The 20,394-nt window shown below is 36.6% G+C and overlaps 1 protein-coding gene across 1 annotated transcript in view; it reads left to right on the top strand.

The window, feature by feature from the left end:
- Positions 1–258: 258 nt before the first annotated feature.
- Positions 259–20,394, top strand: part of GNAT3 (G protein subunit alpha transducin 3) — a 50,358-nt gene continuing 30,222 nt past the window's right edge. The window contains 2 exon segments of the mRNA XM_060156184.1: positions 259–376; positions 5,493–5,557. Coding sequence (XP_060012167.1) covers positions 259–376; positions 5,493–5,557 — 183 coding nt within the window.

A 20,394-nucleotide genomic window follows, 5' to 3' on the forward strand; every position in this document is an offset into this window, starting at 1 on the left:
CGTCAGAAGTAATCATTTAATCTGAAAGCATAAAGAATTTTCTCTTTAGCTGCCATAGCGTTGTATGGTTTTTACCCTTTGATCAGGTGACAGCTAGAAAGCATCTCCTTAGTCAAAGCAGAGTCTTAGAAAATGAGGGAATGGGCTATTGGGTATTTCAGCAGAGCATTGCTTTTACATCCTATGTCCAAACCAGAGCTGTGCTCTACGTTTCAAAAACTTTGAGCAAATAAACTGACAAGTATCAAACACTACAAGATGGGAAGTGGAATTAGTTCAGAGAGCAAGGAGTCAGGCAAAAGATCAAAAGAACTGGAGAAAAAGCTTCAGGAAGATGCTGAGCGAGATGCAAGAACTGTAAAGTTGCTGTTATTAGGTAATAGCTTTTTTTTTCTTTTGCCTTTAAAACCCTGATTTTTTTTCAATTGTGATTTATTTACTTTTCTCAAACTTTAATTTCAAGGGTATTACCATACGGGAGATTTATTATCAAAATGTGTTTGGAACGTGACTCTGTGTGCTCTATAAATATTTACTTGTTTGTTTAGCATTTTATTACATGTCTTTTGTTAAGCACAGAGACAAATATTTACTAGATGTTTCAATTTCTCTATGTCAATAATCTTTTATTATTTTTTTAAAAATCTCATGCACATTTATTATTTTATTGTACCCTAGTCATTTCGTGAATACCAACTTTTTATATGGAAAACAACCCTTTAATTACAAGTTATAAAGATTTATGTCATTTTGTTTGAAAATATGTTGAGTTGTTTGATATCTACACTAATATGTTATTTAATTACTTGTACTGTTAAAACCAATTAGTCTCAAGTTATTGGGAGAGTAATGATAAAGTACTTTAAATTATACTAATAATATTATTTAGGCTTCTGAATACTGCCTGTAATATTGTCTGTATGATTGAAAAATACTCCATTTAAATCCTTTTGGGATATTTAAATATTCATTCAGGTCAGGAGTTACATCTCTTCTCTCTTTTATTCCCTCAAAATTCAGCACAATATTTTACCACAACTATAAACTTAATAAATGTTTAACGAATTGAAAGAACGAAAATAATCTAGATGCCACACATTTTTCTAAAAATTTTTAACATGTTATAGTCACTAGAAGATAAATATATTTTTGAAATAACATAAAGACCTATGAAAAGAATACAAAACAGCTTTAATCATAGCTGTATGTTTCTCCTACTCTTAGTTATACACAAAAGGACTTCATTTTATTTCAGAATTGTGAATCTTTCACACAACAAAATGCTCTCATTTGTGTGTATGTGTGTGTGTCTGTGTGTCCCTTTACTGTGTCTAATTTGCTCCCAGTAGCAAAAGTATCTCAGAAACGAACTATAGCATTCCCAGCACTTGCTCCTCCAAGGAAAGGAAACGTTTTCTCCCTTTATGCCCAAGTCCTGAGGCCTCACACTTGCCCACAGCACTTGCAAGTAACCACCAAGAGAGGTTGATAATTTGGAAAGATGTAGGGGTCAGCCCTTACGAAACCAGAAAACAGACCTCCCCTAACACTCCAGAGTATTCTCCGAGGCTTTGATCAAGAGTCAAAGTAATAAGCGGGCATAGAGAAAACGAAAGGTGAGAGGGAAAACCAAGCATTCCTGCAAATGCATTCTGTGTCCTTCTTGTACTAAGAACAATGGCACAGGAATAATGATACACTACATTAAGAATCCCTATGTTTGAAGAAAATTTCAAAAGAATAGACATTTTCAATATACCAATTATTTTTAGATTAAAGTGGTGGGCTAGATAAAGAGGAAAGGGTAACATTTTATAAGAAATATAAGAGTAGCTCCCGGCTCACCGCAACTAGAGAGAGCCCACGCGCAGCAATGAAGACCCAACACAGCCAAAAATAAATTAAATAAAAAATAAAAAAGATATCAAAGAATCTTAATGGTATTATTACACCTTTAACTTTCCTAAAACAATGACAATTGCACAAATTCGTTCCCAATGTTACCATACAATAAGCTTGGATTCATCTGGTTCCAACAACATGTCCCTGAACTTTTCTGTCACATCTTATTTACAGAAAATGAATCAAATTCTCTTTAGCTTTTCACATTTCGATGTCCAAACACTTGACTAAATTTTCCCTTCTGGACTCTATATGAGTTCTATATCTAATGATTAAGTTGTCCAAGTTCAAAACCATAAAGCTTTGTAACAACTCTGCTTCAATTCTCATGTTTTGAATTGAAAGCAAATTCTCTAACCTATAATCTTTATATTCAATTTGGCGTCATTAAGATATCATAAAAGCATTCAGTGGAACTAAACAAAACCTTCCTACCCTCAAATCCCCTCACTAATGAAATCTGTCTAACTTCTCCCATCATTGAGACAATGATTCTCACTCATCAGTCTGGTCTGAACAACTGTTTTTAAGTTCATCAGTGAGCGGACGTCATGTGGGACTAACCAGGTAAGCGTTGGTAGTAATCAGTCCCTGAGTCTAGCTCTATTTTTATAAAAATTAAAAATCTGAAAAACAGTTTCAACAGAATTCATTCTTTATGTTGATCCTCTTGTTAACCAACAGATTTCTAGGTGCTTTAACACAACTTTCCAAATTTAACATGTGCTGTAAAGTAGATGTACCATTTGGTATTACTGAATACAAGGTTTCACTTAATCTGAAGAGCTATCTACATCAAAGTGCACTTTACAACTAAAGGATCACTTTGCAGACAGATTCCCTTTTATTGTACCTTTCAGACATTCAGTAAAATTATAGAAGAGATGCAAAATCTGTTCCTGGAAGCAGGCTTCTAGGAAACACTGGAGATGACATACATTCCTGGCTCATTTGATAACTGCTATCAAGACAATAATGTCACATACTTAAAAAAAAAAAAAATTAGCCTGTAAAGGTGCCCCAGGAAGAGTGCATTTTAATAAGAAAAACAAATGTTAATGAATAAGCTGTTCTCTTTTGTAAGCTTCCTATGTTACTTTTTTTAAAATCTTAATTTACAAATGTTTGATTAAACTTGTATTCTATTCAAAAGAAATACATGGCATTTCATTGTGAAATCAATGTGGATCATGTTTCTGTTTTTCCTGTCCCCTTTCCTTATATTTATTATTTCAAATTTCAGTTCAGGGCTTCCCTGGTGGCGCAGTGGTTGAGAGTCCGCCTGCCAATGCAGGGGACACGGGTTCGTGCCCCGGTCTGGGAAGATCCCACATGCTGCGGAGCGGCTGGGCCCGTGAGCCATGGCCGCTGAGCCTGCGCGTCCGGAGCCTGTGCTCCGCAACGGGAGAGGCCACAACAGTGAGAGGCCCGCGTACCGCAAAAAAAAAAAAAAAAAGAAAAGAAAAAATTTCAGTTCAAATTTATTTATTTACATTACTTTTTTTTTTTACTTTTACAAATTTCTATCACATGAGCTAGTTAGATTCAAAGCTGTGAAGTATAGAGAAAAAATTAGTTTCGTTCTTTCTTCATATCTGAAACCTTGCCTCATTCACTCTACAATTTTTAGTTATGATATTGTAATGAGCTTTTAGCCAGTGATCCCCAACATTGTCATGGACTGTTCATCACTGCTGTTCTATTCCTTTAGTTCTAAAACCATTTATTTTTTATTTTTTATGTGCTATCTTGTAAGCATCACACTATCATTTTTTTAATGGTGCCAGCTAAGTTTTATCATTTAAAAGTATTATTCTAGTCATCTGGCTCTTAGAAACATGAACCTGGACAGAGTCTAAAATTTCTCAATCTACTTTAAATATGTTTATATTTACTTACTAATCAACATCAAATTTTCCAAATTGGCCCACTTATTCAACAAGTGGATGTTTTAGAAGATGTTCCGTTGTTTTAGTATGACAGTAGGAGAATTATAATAATTCTGACACTATGTAAAAGCCTGTTAGAAAATAACTGATAAAATAAAACTTGCAAAGCAGAATTTGCTAAATAGGTTTATCCACCTGGCAGAGTGGAGAGAATACAATTTACAATTCTGATAGAGTAGAATATGTTTTTAAGCCATTTGAGGTAAAATTGATTTGTTAATATTTTCATCAAGTGTTATGCTTTTTTCACTTCTCTGAATGACCTCAGCTAGACACATAACCTCAGAGAAATGATGGGTGTCAAAGCATTTGCTGAATTGTAAAAATCTAGACAAACGTGGTTTACTCTTACTGTATAACAGATTCCTAGATCTCAAATAAATTGAATGTCAGTAAATGTATACAGGTTTTCTTCCTCTTATGTACATCAGGAAGAAAGAGGACATAAGATTCATATCAAAGTTGTTATTTATATTGTATTTGTTTAAATAGGTCTTTATTTTTAAGAAGTATTTCTATATATGAGTGGGAGTGGATGCAGAAAACTGGAGGTGTTCCTGAGTCACTGGCTAGAGTATAAATTCAACAAGTGTAAGAAGCTCTGTTTTGAATTTCTATTACACCAGTAGAGTCAATGCCTGTCTGTGGATGTGATCATATACAGATCCCCTGGAATAATTACGTTACACTTAAAACTTGCAAAGAAGAATTAGCAGAATTAGAAAGAAAAAAAAATTCTTTCTCATCACTAGTGATAAGAACCTTGTGAACAACATGTAGAACTTATTTCTGAATAAGGTTTCCATTTTTTTAAATTAAAGTCATTCTTTCCTTTCTGTAATATCAATACATTTTTGTTTTAAAATATTTTACAATATTTTATTTTGTTTCTAAAGATATCAATCTTGTAGGTGCACAAATATTTTTAATACAAATGTTTAAAATTGCTTTAGAGTAAATGGAGAGAAAACAGGAAGAAAAGGTCTACTTGGAGAATTTCAAATCGTCTCAAAGCAATGAACTATTTGCACCATAACAATTTGAAAGTTCCAGAGGAAAAGCCAAATAGTTGCAGTTGTATTTATTTATAAAGAAGGCAGCTGGCAGCATCAAATAGCTTTTTACAACGTCTCTTTTTTCTAATAGGAAAAAAGCACCTAGACGAATGTTTTGCATATATTTGGTTGTTTGTTTTAGATTAATTTATCTCAAATAATCAGGACACATTAACCATAGGCTCATAAGTCTCTCACATAAAAGATGCAAACCATTCATTAAGGCACTTCATATTTAGCCAAATGATGGTATTTGTTAATGAGATTAAACATCCTGTCTTGCTGAGAATAGCTCTCATTAACTATAATTTAACAGAACCTCTCTAGTTATATCACAGAACATTTTCATATTCGTTTTATTCAAACCTGAATTATTGACTCAAGAGCAATACTGTACCTATAAAAACATTCATATAAGCAACATGAGCAGTTAACGAAAATCGTTTACCCCTCCATTGTGTTAGAAAGGAAAGAGGGTAGTGAAACATTTGATGGTGTAAAGGCTCCATGATATATTTTACATAAAATAAAATATACTTACAGTTAAGATTTAGATTCAAATTCAGAATCCATCTCCTTATTTAAGTTTCCTCCAAATACATCAATGTAGAATTTGCACCTAAGGAAGCAGAATTCAAGGAGAAACTGAGCGTGAAATTAATCAAGATATGAAAACCTCCATTCTCTCTACTAGATTCTGATGCTAATAAGGTAGAACTCGAAGGTTTAATTCCTGCCTCAATATTTTATATTCAAATAGAACAAATTTGCTATTTAGAATTGCTCCTCTTTTAAGGTATCTGGAAATTTCACTCTCTGACCAGCATGGGATTCTTGACTATCTCATACTTGTTCACAGTTACTGAATTTGTTCTTTAATTTCATATATTTTCCTTCAAAGTCAGCCATTATACCTGTGCGCCTCCTAAAACTCTAAAATATTCTGTCCCCTTAATCTTCTACCTTAACTGGCATTCACAACCCCAAACCTGGATAATTCCTCAATGTTCTCCATTTATTATTGTTTTAATACACTGTTCCCAACCGATTTCCTCCAAAGTGATGTTATTTAACATCTTTTCAGCCCTCAGTGCTCATCCTGGTTCCAGTGTAAACTCCTAATTTCCTTCATTCCCAGATGTTTTAGAATAAAACGATTTATCATTGTCAGCTTCCTGGCTGACAACCTCCTGTTTTTAGCTTTAGCTGGGCTAATAATTGTTTTACTTATTCCTACTTTTCTACTAAAATATTCCAAAAGGCAGCTCTTTCTACATTTCCAACATCATTTTCTTCTAGAACTTCCTCTCTTCCCACCTCACCCTAGATGACCACCCGTGTGTAAGAATTTACATCACTCATCTCTCCAAATTCATCATCTCCAAACTCATTAACTTTCATTTATTCTCTTCTGCTTCAACTAATTTTAAGGAATTGGTGGTATTCCATTTTTAATTTAAAGCTAACTTCAGCCTTTATGCTAAAAATTCTATCCCCTTCTGTATTAAGAATTTTGCTTTATGAATTATTTTATCTCTTTGCCATTTTCAAAATTCTTCTCTGCTAGCTCCTTCCCCTTGGCATATAATATTTCTCTCCATTTGCCTAAAAAGCTTTTACTCTTTTCTTTGACTCCCTTTGAATTCACCTTATAGAGTTATCTTTTAAAATGTTATTATATTGAAATGCTTATAGAAATAGTCTATGGTCACTGCTTCTATTTCTATACTCTCTACATTCCCTTCAGTTAATTGCAAAGCAACTTGTATATCCTTTTCTCTACTAAAAAATGATCTCTCACAGATTCCTGATAACCTGCAAATTCACAAAACTGAGACCTCAATACCTGAATCTCTCTTCTTTTTTAACTCCTGTAACACTGAAATACCTTCTCATTTTTTATATCCCTTTACTCCCCACTTCACCGAAGCTTGCTTCCTTTCTCTCCATTTGTGAGTGGTTTCACTCACCAAAATTTGTCCTTGGGCCTTTGTGTTTTTCAATCTGTACTCTCTCAGGGACCTCATATCAGGACTTAACTATCACTTCTACAAGAATGACTACAATTTGTCCAATTTCTTGATCCATATTTGCAAATTTCCGTTATTTATCAATAACCTGATTGTATACTTTGGGAGACCTCAAAATTATTTTCCAAGTTTATCTTGTTTCCAATCATCTTCAAACTTTTATGTTTTAAATGAGATCCCTCATTATATTCTTTCCCATTAGATCAACATGATATTTCAATCTTCTTTAGCTCCTTTCTTTGTAATCATTCTCTTTCCATTTTCCAAAGCCTGTTACAAAGTTTAGTTTTAGCTCTTCTCTGATAGAATGGGTCTCACATTTCTCTTTTCTCCACTACTTCTGTTATTGTTTTCAATCTATGAGGAACCCCTATGAAATAGTATTTTCATTATATAGAGAAGAAAATGAGAACTAATTAAGGTAATTCAATTTATAAGATGACAAATGAGTTTACAGGAGAACAGAACCTTTCCTTTCTTTTTATAAACATCTTTATTGGAGTATAATTGCTTTACAATGGTGTGTTAGTTTCCGCTTTATAACAAAGTAAATCAGCTATACATATACATTTATCCCCATTTCTCCTCCCTCTTGCATCTTCCTCCCACCCGCCCTATCCCACCCCTCTAGGTGAACACAAAGCACTGAGCTGATCTCCCTATGCAATGCGGCTGCTTTCCATTAGCTACCTATTTTACATTTGGTAGTATACATATGTCCATGCCACTCTCTCACTTCGTCCCAGCTTACCCTTCCCCCTACCCGTGTCCTCAAGTCCATTCTCTACGTCTGTGTCTTTATTCCTGTCCTTCCCATAGGTTCTTAAGAACCTTTTTGTTTTTTTAGATTCCATATACATATGCATTAGCATACAGTATTTGTTTTTCTCTTTCTGACTTACTTCACTCTGTATGACAGTCCCTAGGTCCATTCACTTCACTGCAAATAACTCAATTTTGTTTCTTTTTATGGCTGAGTAATATCCCATTGTATATATGTGCCACATCTTCTTTATCCATTCATCCGATGATTGACACTTAGGTTGTTTCCATCTCCAGGCTATTGTAAATACAGCTGCAATGAACATTTTGGTACATGACTCTTTTTGAATTATGGATTTCTCAGGGTATATGCCCAGTAGTGGGATTGCTGGGTCATATGGTAGTCCTATTTTTAGTTTTTAAAGGAAACTCCATACTGTTCTCCAGAGTGGCTGTATCAATTTACATTCCCAGCAACAGTGCAAGAGGGTTCCCTTTTCTCCACACTCTTTCCACCCTTTCTTTTTTATCTTTGTCAGTTTTAAATTACTCTCTGCATTCTAAGTTCTATGAAAACAGAGAGCATGTATGCTTTTGCTCTTCTTGAATTCCAACAGCTTAGCACGGGAAAGCATGCATGCATAATGCATGGAAGAATGACAGAGTCAGAACCTAAAATATCTCTGTATGTTGGTCATGGTGACTAAACCACAGACATACATTTGGTATTTGAAAATAGAGCTGAAAAAGAGCCATCTCATAAGGAGTTTGGGTTTTTTTTGAGTTGTCTTTTTTTTTAATTCATATATATGTTCACATATAACCAGAGCTAAGGATAATATTAGATCATTGAACATGGAAATCTACACTTTTCTTTCTTCTTGTATTCAATTTCCTTTTTTTTTTGCGGTACGCGGGTCTCTCACTGTTGTGGCCTCTCCCATTGCAGAGCACAGGCTTCAGACACACAGGCTCAGCAGCCATGGCTCACGGGCCCAGCCACTCCGCGGCATATGGGATCTTCCCAGACCGGGGCACGAACTCATGTCCCCTGCATCGGCAGGCTGACTCTCAACCACTGCACCACCACGGAAGTCCTCTTTTTTTTTTAATATTTATTTTTCATTAATTTATTTTTTCTTATTAGTCATCCATTTTATACACATCAGTGTATACATGTCAATACCAAACTCCCAGTTCATCACACCACCACCTCTAACCCCGCCTCTTTCCTCCCTTGGTGTCCATACGTTTGTTTTCTACATCTGTGTCTCAATTCCTGCTCTGCAAACCAGTTCATATGTACCATTTTCTAGGTTCCACATATATGCATTAATATACGATATTTGCTTTTTGACTTACTCCACTCTGTATGACAGTCTCTAGGTGCATCCACGTCTCCACAAATGACTCAAGTTAGTTACTTTTTATGGCTGAGTAATATTCCATTGTATATATATATACCACATCTTCTTTATTCATTCGTCGATGGGCATTTAGGTTGCTTCCATGATCTGCTACTGTAAATAGTGCTGCAATGAACATTGGGGTGCATGCGTATTTTTGAATTATGGTTTTCTCTGGGTATATGCCCAGTAGTGGGACTGCTGGATCATATGGTAATTCTATTTTTAGTTTTTTAAGGAACCTCCATACTATTCTCCATAGTGGCTGTATCAGTTTACATTCCCAAGAACAGGGCAAGAGGGTTCCCTTTTCTCCACACCCTCTTCAGCATTTGTTGTTTGTAGATTTTCTGATGAAGCCCATTCTAACTGGTGTGAGGTGATACCTCATTGTAGTTTTGATTTGCATTTCTCTAATAATTAGTGATGTTGAGCAGCTTTTCATGGGCTTCTTGGCCATTTGTATGTCTTCTTTGGAGAAATATCTATTTAGGTCCTCTGCCCATTTTTGGATTGGGTTGTTTTTTTAATATTGAGCTGCCTGAGCTGTTTATATATTTTGGAGATTAATCCTTTGTTCGATGATTGATTTGCAAATATTTTCCCCCATTCTGAAGGTTGCCTTTTTCATCTTGTTTATGGTTTCCTTTGCTGTGCAAAAGCTTTTAAGTTTCATTAGCTCCCATTTGTTTATTTTTATTTTTATTTCCATTACTCTAGGAGGTGGATCAAAAAATACCTTGCTATCAAAGAGTGTTCTTCCTATGTTTTCCTCTAAGAGTTTTACAGTTCCTGGTCTTATATTTAGGTCTCTAATCCATTTTGAATTTACTTCTGTGTATGGTGTTAAGGGGTGTTTTAATTTAATTCTTTTACATACAGCTGTCCAGTTTTCCCAGCAACACTTATTGAAGAAGCTATCTTTCTCCACTGTATGTCCTTGCCTCCTTTGTCATAGGTTAGTTGACCATAGGTGTGTGGGTTTATCTCTGGGCTTTCTATCCTGTTCCATTGATCTATATTTCTGTTTTTGTGCCAGTACCATATTGTCTTGATTACTGTTGCTTTATAGTATAGTCTGTAGTCAGGGAGTCTGATTCCAACAGCTCCATTTTTTCCCTGCAAGACTGCTTTGGCTATTCAGGGTCTTTTGTGTCTTCATACAAATTTTAAGATTTTTTGTCCTAGTTCTGTAAAAAATGCCATTGGTAATTTGATAGGGATTGCATTGCATCTGTAGATTGCTTTGGGTAGTATAGTCATTTTCACAATATTGATTCTTGCAATCCAAGAACATGGTATATCTCTCCATCTGTTGGTATCTTCTTTGATTTCTTTCATCAGTATCTTATAGTTTTCTGCATACAGGCCTTTTGTCTCCCTGATAGGTTTATTCCTAGGCATTTTATTCTTTTTGTTGCAGTGGTAAATGGGAGCGTTTCCTTAATTTCTCTTTCAGATTTTTCATCATTAGTGTATAGGAATGCAAGAGATTTCTGTGCATTAATTTTGTATCCTGCAACTTTACCATATTCATTGATTAGCTCTTGTAGTTTTCTGGTGGCCACTTTAGGATTCTGTATGTATAGTATCATGTCATCTGCAAACAGTGACACTTTTATTTCTTCTTTTCCAATTTGGCTTCCTTTTATTTCTTTTTCTTCTCTGATTGCCACAGCTAGGACTTCCAAAACTGCTGAATAATAGTGGTGAGAGTTGCCATTCTTGTCTTGTTCCTCATCTTAGAGCAAATGCTTTCAGTTTTCACCATGGAGAATGATGTTTGCTGTGGGTTTGTCACATCTGGCCTTTATTATTTTGAGGTAGGTTTCCTCTATGCCCACTTTCTAGAGACTTTTTATCATAAATGGGTGTTGAATTTTGTCAAAAGCTTTTTCTGCATCTGTTGAGATGATCATATGGTTTTTATTCTTCAATTTGTTAATATGGTGTATCACATTGATTGATTTGCATATATTGAAGAATCCTTGCATCCCTGGGATAAATCCCACTTGATCATGGTGGATGATCATTTTAATGTGTTGTTGCATTCTGTTTGCTAGTATCTTGTTGAGGATTTTTGCATGTATATTCGTCAGTGATATTGGTCTGTAATTTTCTTATTTTGTAGTATCTTTCTCTGGTTTTGGTATCAGGGTAATGATGGCCTCATAGAATGACGTTGGGAGTGTTCGTTCACCTGCAATTTACTGGAAGAGTTTGAGAAGGATGGGTGTTAGCTCTTCTCTAAATGTTTGATAGTATTCACCTGTGAAGCCATCAGGTCCTGGACTTTTGTTTGTTGAAAGATTTTTAATCACAGTTTCAATTTCATTACTTGTGATTGTTCTGTTCATATTTTCTATTTCTTCCTGGTTCAGTCTTAGAAGGTTATATCTTTCTAAGAATTTGTCCATTTCTTCCAGGTTATCCATTTTATTGGCATAGATTTGCTTTTAGTAGTCTCTTAGGATACTTTGTATTTCTGTGGCGTCTGTTATAACTTCTCCTTTTTCATTTCTAATTTTACTGATTTGAGTCCTCTCCCTCTTTTTCTTGATGAGTCTGGCTAATGCTTTATCAATTTTGTTTATCTTCTCAAAGAACTAGCTTTTAGCTTTATTGATCTTTGCTATTGTTATCTTTGTTTCTATTTCATTTATTTCTGCTCTGATCTTTATGATTTCTTGCCTTCTGCTAACTTTGGGTTTTGTTTGTTCTTCTTTCTCTATTTCCTTTATGTGTAATGTTACATTGTTTATTTGAAATTTTTCTTGCTCCTGAGGTAGGCTTGTATAGCTATAAACTTCCCTCTTAGAACTGCTTTTGCTGCATCCCATAGGTTTTGGATCGTCGTGTTTTCATTGTCATTTGTCTCTAGCTATTTTTTGATTTCCTCTTTGATTTCTTCAGTGATCTCTTGGTTATTTAGTAATGTATTGTTTAGCCACCATGTGTTTGTGTTTTTTACGTTTTTTCCCCTGTAATTCATTTCTAATCTCATAGTGTTGTGGTCAGATAAGATGCTTGATATGATTTCAATTTTCTTAAATTTACTAAGGCTTGATTTGTGACCCAAAATGTGATCTTCATGGAGAATGTTCTGTGTACACTGGAGAAGAAAGTGTAATCTGCTGTTTTTGATGGAATGTCCTATAAATATCAGTTAAATCTATCTGATCTACTGTACCTTTTAAAGCTTGTGTTTCCTTGTTTGGATGATCTGTCTATTGGTGTTAGTGAGGTGTTAAAGTCTCCCACTATCATTGTGTTACTGTTGATTTCCTCTTTTATAGCTGTTATCAGTTGCCTTATGTATTGAGGTGCTCCTATGTTGGGTGCATATATATCTATAATTGTTATATCTTCTTCCTGGATTGATCCCTTGATCATTATGTAGTGTCCTTCCTTGTCTCTTGTAACATTTTTTATTTTAAAGTCTATTTTATTTGAGTATTGCTACTCCAGCTTTCTTTTGAATTCCATTTGCATGGAATATCTTTTTCTATCCCCTCACTTTCAGTCTGTATGTGTCCCTAGGTCTGAAGTGGGTCTCTTGTGGACAGCATATATATGGGTCTTGTTTTTGTATACATTTAGCAAGCCTCCGTCTTTTCATTGGAGCATTTAATCCATTCACATTTAAGGTAATTATTGATATGTATGTTCCTATTACCATTTTCTTAATTGTTTTCAGTTTGTTTTTGTAGGTCCTTTTCTTCTCTTGTGTTTCCCACTTAGAGAAGTTCCTTTAGTTTTTGTTGTAGAGCTGGTTTGGTGGTAGTGCTGAACTCTCTTAGCTTTTGCTTGTCTGTAAAGCTTCTGATTTCTCCATCAAATCTGAATTAGATCCTTGCTGGGTAGAGTAATCTTGGCTGTAGGTTCTTCCCTTTCATCATTTTAAGTTTATCATGCCACTCCTGGTTTGTAGAGTTACTGCTGAGAAATCTGCTGTTAACCTAATGGGAGTTCCCTTGAGTGTTATTTGTCGTTTTTCCCTTGCTGCTTTCAATAATTTTTCTTTGTCTTCAATTTTTGCCAATTTGATTACTATGTGTCTTGGCATGTTTCTCCTCGGGTTTATCCTGTAGGGGACTCGCTGTGCTTCCTGGACTTGGGTGGCTATTTCCTTTCCCATGTTAGGGAAGTTTTTCGACTACAGTCTCTTCAAATATTTTCTCAGGTCCTTTCTCTCTCTCTTCTCATTCTGGGGCCCCTATATTGCAAATGTTGTTGCATTTAATGTTGTCCCAGAGGTCTCTTAGGCTGTTTTCATTTCTTTTCATTCTTTTTTCTTTATTCTGTTCCACAGCAGTGAATTCCACCATTGTTTCTTCCAGGTCACTTATCTGTTCTTCTGCTTCAGTTATACCACTATTGATTCCTTCTAGTGTATTTTTCATTTCCGTTATTGTATTGTTCATCTATTTTTGTTCTTTAATTCTTCTAGATCTTTTTTAAACATTTCTTGCATCTTCTCAATCTTTGCCTCCATTCTTTTTCCAAGGTCCTGGATCATCTTCACTATCATTATTCTGAATTCTTTTTCTGGAACGTTGCCTATCTCCACTTCATTTAGTTGTTTTTCTAGGGTTTTTTCTTGTTCCTTCATCTGGTATATAGCCCTCTGCCTTTTCATCTTGTCTATCTTTCTGTGAATGTGGTTTTTGTTACACAGGCTGCAGGACTGTAGTTCTTCTTGTTTCTGCTGTCTGCCCTCTGGTGGATGACAGGAGTTTGTTTTTTAAGTCAATCAAGATTTTGATAGGTTTTAATAATGTAAATGAGAATAATAATACTTGGATTTTTTGTCAAAGACTATCCTGGCTCTATTATAAAACAAAGATTTCATGAGGGTGGTTAAGGTAGGTAGACCATTTAGGAAATTGTCACTTCCTTGCAAACACTTGATGAGATTGTAAATTAAGGCAGAAATTATAAGTTTGAAAGTGAGATTTGAAGGACATTAAAAGACAAAAATCAATAGAACTTGGTGACTTGACTGCCTGTGATTGTTAAATAAGAGGAATGATTAAGAGCAGAATTGGGAATAGTGATTATTTTATTCATCGGTATGTGAAAGAGAGGACAAAGTTTAGGTTAGGGAAGAAATGAAAGGAGTACTAATTTGAGACATTCAAATTTGTGATGTTTCTAGAACAATCAAGTTGAGATATCTATTAAATAGATGAATATATGGGTCTGGAAAGCAGGAGGGATAAACTCAAGTGAGAGCTGTCAATTTGATATATTCAATCCTCTGTTCTCCCTTTCCCAGATATACAGTGTGTAAAGGCCAACCTTTACACACTGTATAATTAACCAAGGCCTTTTTTTTGAAGCATTAATTTATACAAAATGTGTGTGCATAAGCACTCCCACAATTAAGGAACACTTAGATAAATTCTATCTATCAATCCATCTTTCTATCTATCATCTATGTTTCTATTTAAAGCAGGCCTGTGTGGGAAAAAAATCACAGAATTCTATATTTCAGGGTTTTCTCCCCCTTTTTTTAGTCTAAAAAGTATATTAAAAAGATAAGAAAGATCACATATCTGTTAAAATACTTCAAAATCTAAGAAGGCTTATGTAAATAATGTTTTAAATATAATATTATCAGATATTTTTAGAGCAAGTATAAAATTGAAAGTATTTAAATAAAATTTCATTAGAAAGAAAAGATTACATAGCCACAACATTCTTTCTCACAAATGAAATATGCTTGTTTGGGTGATGACATATTTTACAGTTTCATAATGCTTATCATTACTGTATCACAGAAACAGGTACTTGGACATACTAATAGTAATAGAAATATATCTGACACCATATGACTACTGATGTGATTCACTGAAAAAAGACAATATTGCTTATATCATATTTATGCTAAAATATTTACACTAGATCTAACCATCAAATGTAGAATATTGAACATTTTATAATAAATTGTCCTAGGCTTTAGAAAAATGCCAATGTCATGAAAACAAAATAACAACAATATAACAAGGGAAATATTCTAAATTAAGAGTTTAGATATTACAGCATAATATCCAAAGGAAATGTGTAAGCCTTGATTGGATCTTGGGCCCAAGACATATGAAATGCGTGGAATATTTGGAACAGATAAATTTGAATATGGAGTATATATTAGATAACATTTTGGATTTATACATCTCAATCGTGAAAATAGTATTCTGGTTTTCCGGGAAAATGGCCTATTCTTATGAGACACATTCTGAAGTATTATGGGTGAAGTGTCTGACTGCTTTCAAGAGGTTCAGCAAATCAAAGCATAAATATGTGTATATATATAGCTATATACACACATACACATGTGTTGTGTAAATTTTTATATATATATGAAACAAGACAAATGACAAAGTGTTTGGTAAGGTGAAGGGTATAAAAGGTATAAAATATGTTTCTAATATTTTCTCAAACTTCCATAGGTTTATAAGATTATTAAAATTAAAATTTGGGAAAAATAAGTGCATTTTTTTGGCAAAAGAAATATACAAATGTATCTGTAAATTCATGTACATTTCCTTACAAATGAATTCTATGAGATATCTCATGAGCATATCACTTTAAAATCACATAAACTTTTTTAGGAAATTCTTCTCAATGCATTATTTGATAACCTTGACAACAAAATTTGGCCAATCTCCTTGACAGAGATCCAAAAACCAAACCAAAATATTAGCAAACTGATTCCAACAATGTATAAGATGTACTAAAAAAAAAAAAAAAAAGAGCTAGAGGTGGGAAGGATGTTATCTAAAGAATGCCTTGTTGAAATACTATTAGAAGATTAATATATTCATATTACCAAAGTAGAAAGATGACGATTATGACAGGAGATACACGCGCGCACACACACACGCACACACACACTAAATAAACTTCTTTTTATCCATTCCAGATAAAAACTTTTATCACACTAGGAATAGAAGGCAATTCCTTAAACAGGATAAATAGTATGTACAAAAACCTGCAGTAACTGTCATATCTAATGGGGAACATTTAGCATCATTAACTACAGACAGTGAACAAGGACTTATGATGATGAATGGGTCTGACAGTTTCCTGCCCTTGACCTTCTCCTCTTCAATGCTCTTATCAGGGATTTGGGTAAAGATAGATAAGGCAACATTTCACACTTGAGTAAGATTCAGGATTTGGAAGGATATAGTGACAGGAAAGTCAATATTCCAAGTGATCTCAACTAGCAGAAATGCTTGGCCCAAATGAGCAAAATGGAATTTAACAGATTTCTTCAACTGAGGCTCAAAATCAACTATACTCATGTAGTATACACATGTAGTATGTGGGAGAATCTGTTTACTAAGATGTGATGTGAAAAACGTAGCAACAAATTAACTGCTACAAGCTCAATATAGGTTAAAAAAAAAAAGTAATAAAGCTACAAAAAAACCCCAACAAACAAAAAAGAAAAGAAGAAGAAAAGAGGCAAACTAATCATGGTCTCTATTAAGAAAAGTGTTCTATTTAGAAATAAGTACCAGGATTGAGGCAGTCCTATGTTGCACCCCTATCTTTCTACATCAGAATATCAGTGCTCTCAATAAAATCACCTGATACTATGGCACCATTTTCAGTAGGACAGTGTTTCAAAAGGACATAGGCTCTTGCATGGAGTGTGGTTCAGAGGGTAAGGAATCTAAAACTCATGTTCCACCAGAAAGGGTTAAAGGAGTGGAACATATTATACTTGAAAAGTCTCTTGGAAAAAAGGTGCGGCATGCTTCAAATAATAGAGAATGTTGAGAGCTCACTGTAAGTTAGAGTATGCACCAGGTACTTTATATGATAATCTACCCAAACCCTAAGAGGTAGATATTAATAAGCCAATTTTATGAAAGAGGATACTCTCAGAAATTAATTTTGATCAAGACATGCAAAGTCAGCAATGAGTACACGCTCACTTTTATTTAATTCCAAAGCATGAGTTTGCTTATTACATTCTTCTACTCTCTGTCTAGCGTATTTGAAGGGTTGTAATGTGGAAGAGACAGGTAAGTTTGTTGTTGCTCAATGAGAAAGAGGAATAGTGAATGTAATAAAATCAAGTTGCTTCAAAAAGGGTTACCCTAAAAATCTTTTATGCCAACAGTCCACCAACAGATGACAAGCAGACACTGCAAACCCATATGTCTTATGAAAGTTCACTTCTTCCATATTAATTTAAAGTAAGTGATTTTAAAATAACTTATGTCTTGATATCATTTTGATATTGACATTACCAGTGCATACCTAAAAAGAAAGCAACAGGGCTTTCCTGGTGGCGCAGTGGTTAAGAATCCACCTGCCAATGCAGGGGACAAGGGTTCGAGCCCTGGTCCAGGAAGATCCCACATGCTGTGGAGCAACTAAGCCCATGCACCACAACTACTGAGCCTGCATTCTAGAGCCCATGAGCCACAACTACTGAGCTCGTGTGTCACAATTACTGAAGCCCACATGCCTAGAGCCCATGGTCCGCAACAAGAGAAGCCACTGTAATGAGAAGCCCGCGCACCGCAACGAAGACTAGTCCCCGCTTGCCGCAACAAGAGAAAGCCCACGTGCAGCAGTGAAGACCCAACACAGCCAAAAATAAATAAATAAAATAATTTTTTTAAAAAAAGAAAGCAACATTATAGCATTAATATGCGAGTCAGGAGACTTAATCTCTTTGTTTTAAAGTAGGTCTAGGGATCACCGGGGAAGCTGGCGGAAGAGTAAGACACGGAGATCACCTTTCTCCCCACAGATACACCAGAAATACATCTACATGTGGAACAACTCCTACAGAACACCTACTGAACGCTGGCAGAAGACCTCAGACCTCCCAAAAGGTAAGAAAGTCCCCACATACCTGGGTAGGGCAAAAGAAAAAAGAATAAACAGAGACAAAAGAATAGGGACGGAACCTGCACCTCTAGGAGGGAGCTGTGAAGGAGGAAAGGTGTCCACACACTAGGAAGCCCCTTCGCGGGCAGAGACTGAGGGTGGCGGACGGGGAAGCTTCGGAGCCGCGGCGGAGAGCACAGCAACAGGGGTGCGGAAGGCAAAGCAGAGAGATTCCCGCACAGAGGATCGGTGCCGACCGGCACTCACCAGGACGAGAGGCTTGTCTACTCACCCGCCGGGACGGGCGGGGGCTGGGAGCTGAGGCTCCGGCTTCGGTCGGAGCGCCGGGAGAGGACTGGGGTTGGCGGCGTGAACACAGCCTGAAGGGGTTAGTGCACCGCGGCTAGCCGGGAGGGAGTCTGGGGGAAAGCCTGGACCTGCCGAAGAGGCAAGAGACTTTTTCTTACCTCTTTGTTTCCTGGTGCGCGAGGAGAAGGGATTAAGAGCGCTGCTTAAAGGAGCTCCAGGGACGGGTGCGAGCCGCGGCTAAAAGCGCGGACCCCAGAGACAGGCATGAGACGCTAAGGCTGCTGCTGCCGCCACCAAGAAGCCTGTATGCGAGCACAGGTCACTCTCCACACCCTGCTTCCGGGGAGCCTGTGCAGCCCACCACCGCCAGGGTCCCGGGATCCACGGACAACTTCCCCGGGAGAACGCTCGGCGCGCCTCAGCCTGGTGCAACGTCACGCTGGCCTCCGCCGCCGCAGACCTGCCCCGCACGCACTCTGTGCCCCTCCCTCCCCACGGCCTGAGTGAGCCAGAGGCCCCGAAGCAGCTGCTCCTTTAACCCCGTCCTGTCTGAGCGAACAGACACCCTCCACCGACCTACACGCAGAGGCAGGGCCAAATCCAAAGCTGAGCCCCTGGAGCTGTGCAAAGAAGAGAAAGGGAAATCTCTCCCAGCAGCCTCAGGAACAGCGGATTAAATCTCCGCAATCAACTTGATGTACCCTGCATCTGTGGAATACATGAATAGACAACGAATCATCCCAAATTGAGGAGGTGGACTTTGAGAGCAAGATTTATGATTTTTTCCCCTTTTCCTCTTTTTGTGAGTGTGTATGTGTATGCTTGGGAGATTTTGTCTGTATAGCTTTGCTTCCACCATTTGTCCTAGGGTTGTATCCATCCACTTTTTGGGTTTTTTTCTTTTAAAAAATTTTTTCTTCTTAACAATTATTTTTTATTTTAATAACTTTATTTTATTTGATCTTACTTTATTTTACCTTCTTTCTTTCTTTCCTTCCTGCGTCCCTCCCTCCTTTTCTTTCTTTCTTTCTCTTGCTTTCTTTCCTTTCTACTTTTTCTCTCCTTTATTCTGAGCTGTGTGGATGAAAGGCTCTTGGTGCTGCAGCCAGGAGTCAGTGCTGTGCCTCTGAGGTGGGAGAGCCAACTTTAGGTCACTGCTCCACAAGAGACCTCCCAGCTCCACATAATATCAAACAGCGAAAATCTCCCAGAGATCTCCATCTTAACACCAGCACCCAGCTTCACTCAACGACCAGCAAGCTACAGTGCTGGACACCCTATGCCAAACAACTAGCAAGACAGGAACACAACCCCACCCATTAGCAGAGAGGCTGCCTAAAATCATAAGGCCACAGACACTCCAAAACACACCACCAGACGTGGACCTGCCCACCAGAAAGACAAAATCCACCTTCATCCACCAGAACACAGGCACTAGTCCCCTCGACCAGGAAGCCTACACAACCCACTGAACCAACTTTACCCACTGGGGACAGACACCAAAAACAACGGGAACTACGAACCTGCAGCCTGCAAAAAGGAGACCCCAAACACAGTAAGAAAAGCAAAATGAGAAGACAGAAAAGCACACAGCAGATGAAGAAGCAAGGTAAAAAGCCACCAGACCTAACAAATGAAGAGGAAATAGGCAGTCTACCTGAAAAAGAATTCAGAATAATGCTAGTAAAGATGATCCAAAATCTTGGAAATAGAGAAAATGCAAGAAACATTTAACAAGGACCTAGAAGAACTAAAGATGAAACAAACAATGATGAACAACACAATAAATGAAATGAAAAATACTCTAGATGGGATCAATAGCAGAATAACTGAGGCAGAAAAACGGATAAGTGACCTGGAAGATAAAATAGTTGAAATAACTACTGCAGAGCACAATAAAGAAAAAAGAATGAAAAGAACTGAGGACAGTCTCAGAGACCTCTGGGACAACATTAAACACACCAACATTCGAATTATAGGGGTCCCAGAAGAGAAAAAGAAAGGGACTGAGAAAATATTTGAAGAGGTTATAGTTGAAAACTTCCCTAATATGGGAAAGGAAATAGTTAATCAAGTCCAGGAAGCACAGAGAGTCCCATACAGGATAAATCCAAGGAGAAATACA

Source organism: Lagenorhynchus albirostris, chromosome 8, assembly GCF_949774975.1.
Source record: "Lagenorhynchus albirostris chromosome 8, mLagAlb1.1, whole genome shotgun sequence".
Lineage (NCBI taxonomy): Eukaryota > Metazoa > Chordata > Mammalia > Artiodactyla > Delphinidae > Lagenorhynchus > Lagenorhynchus albirostris.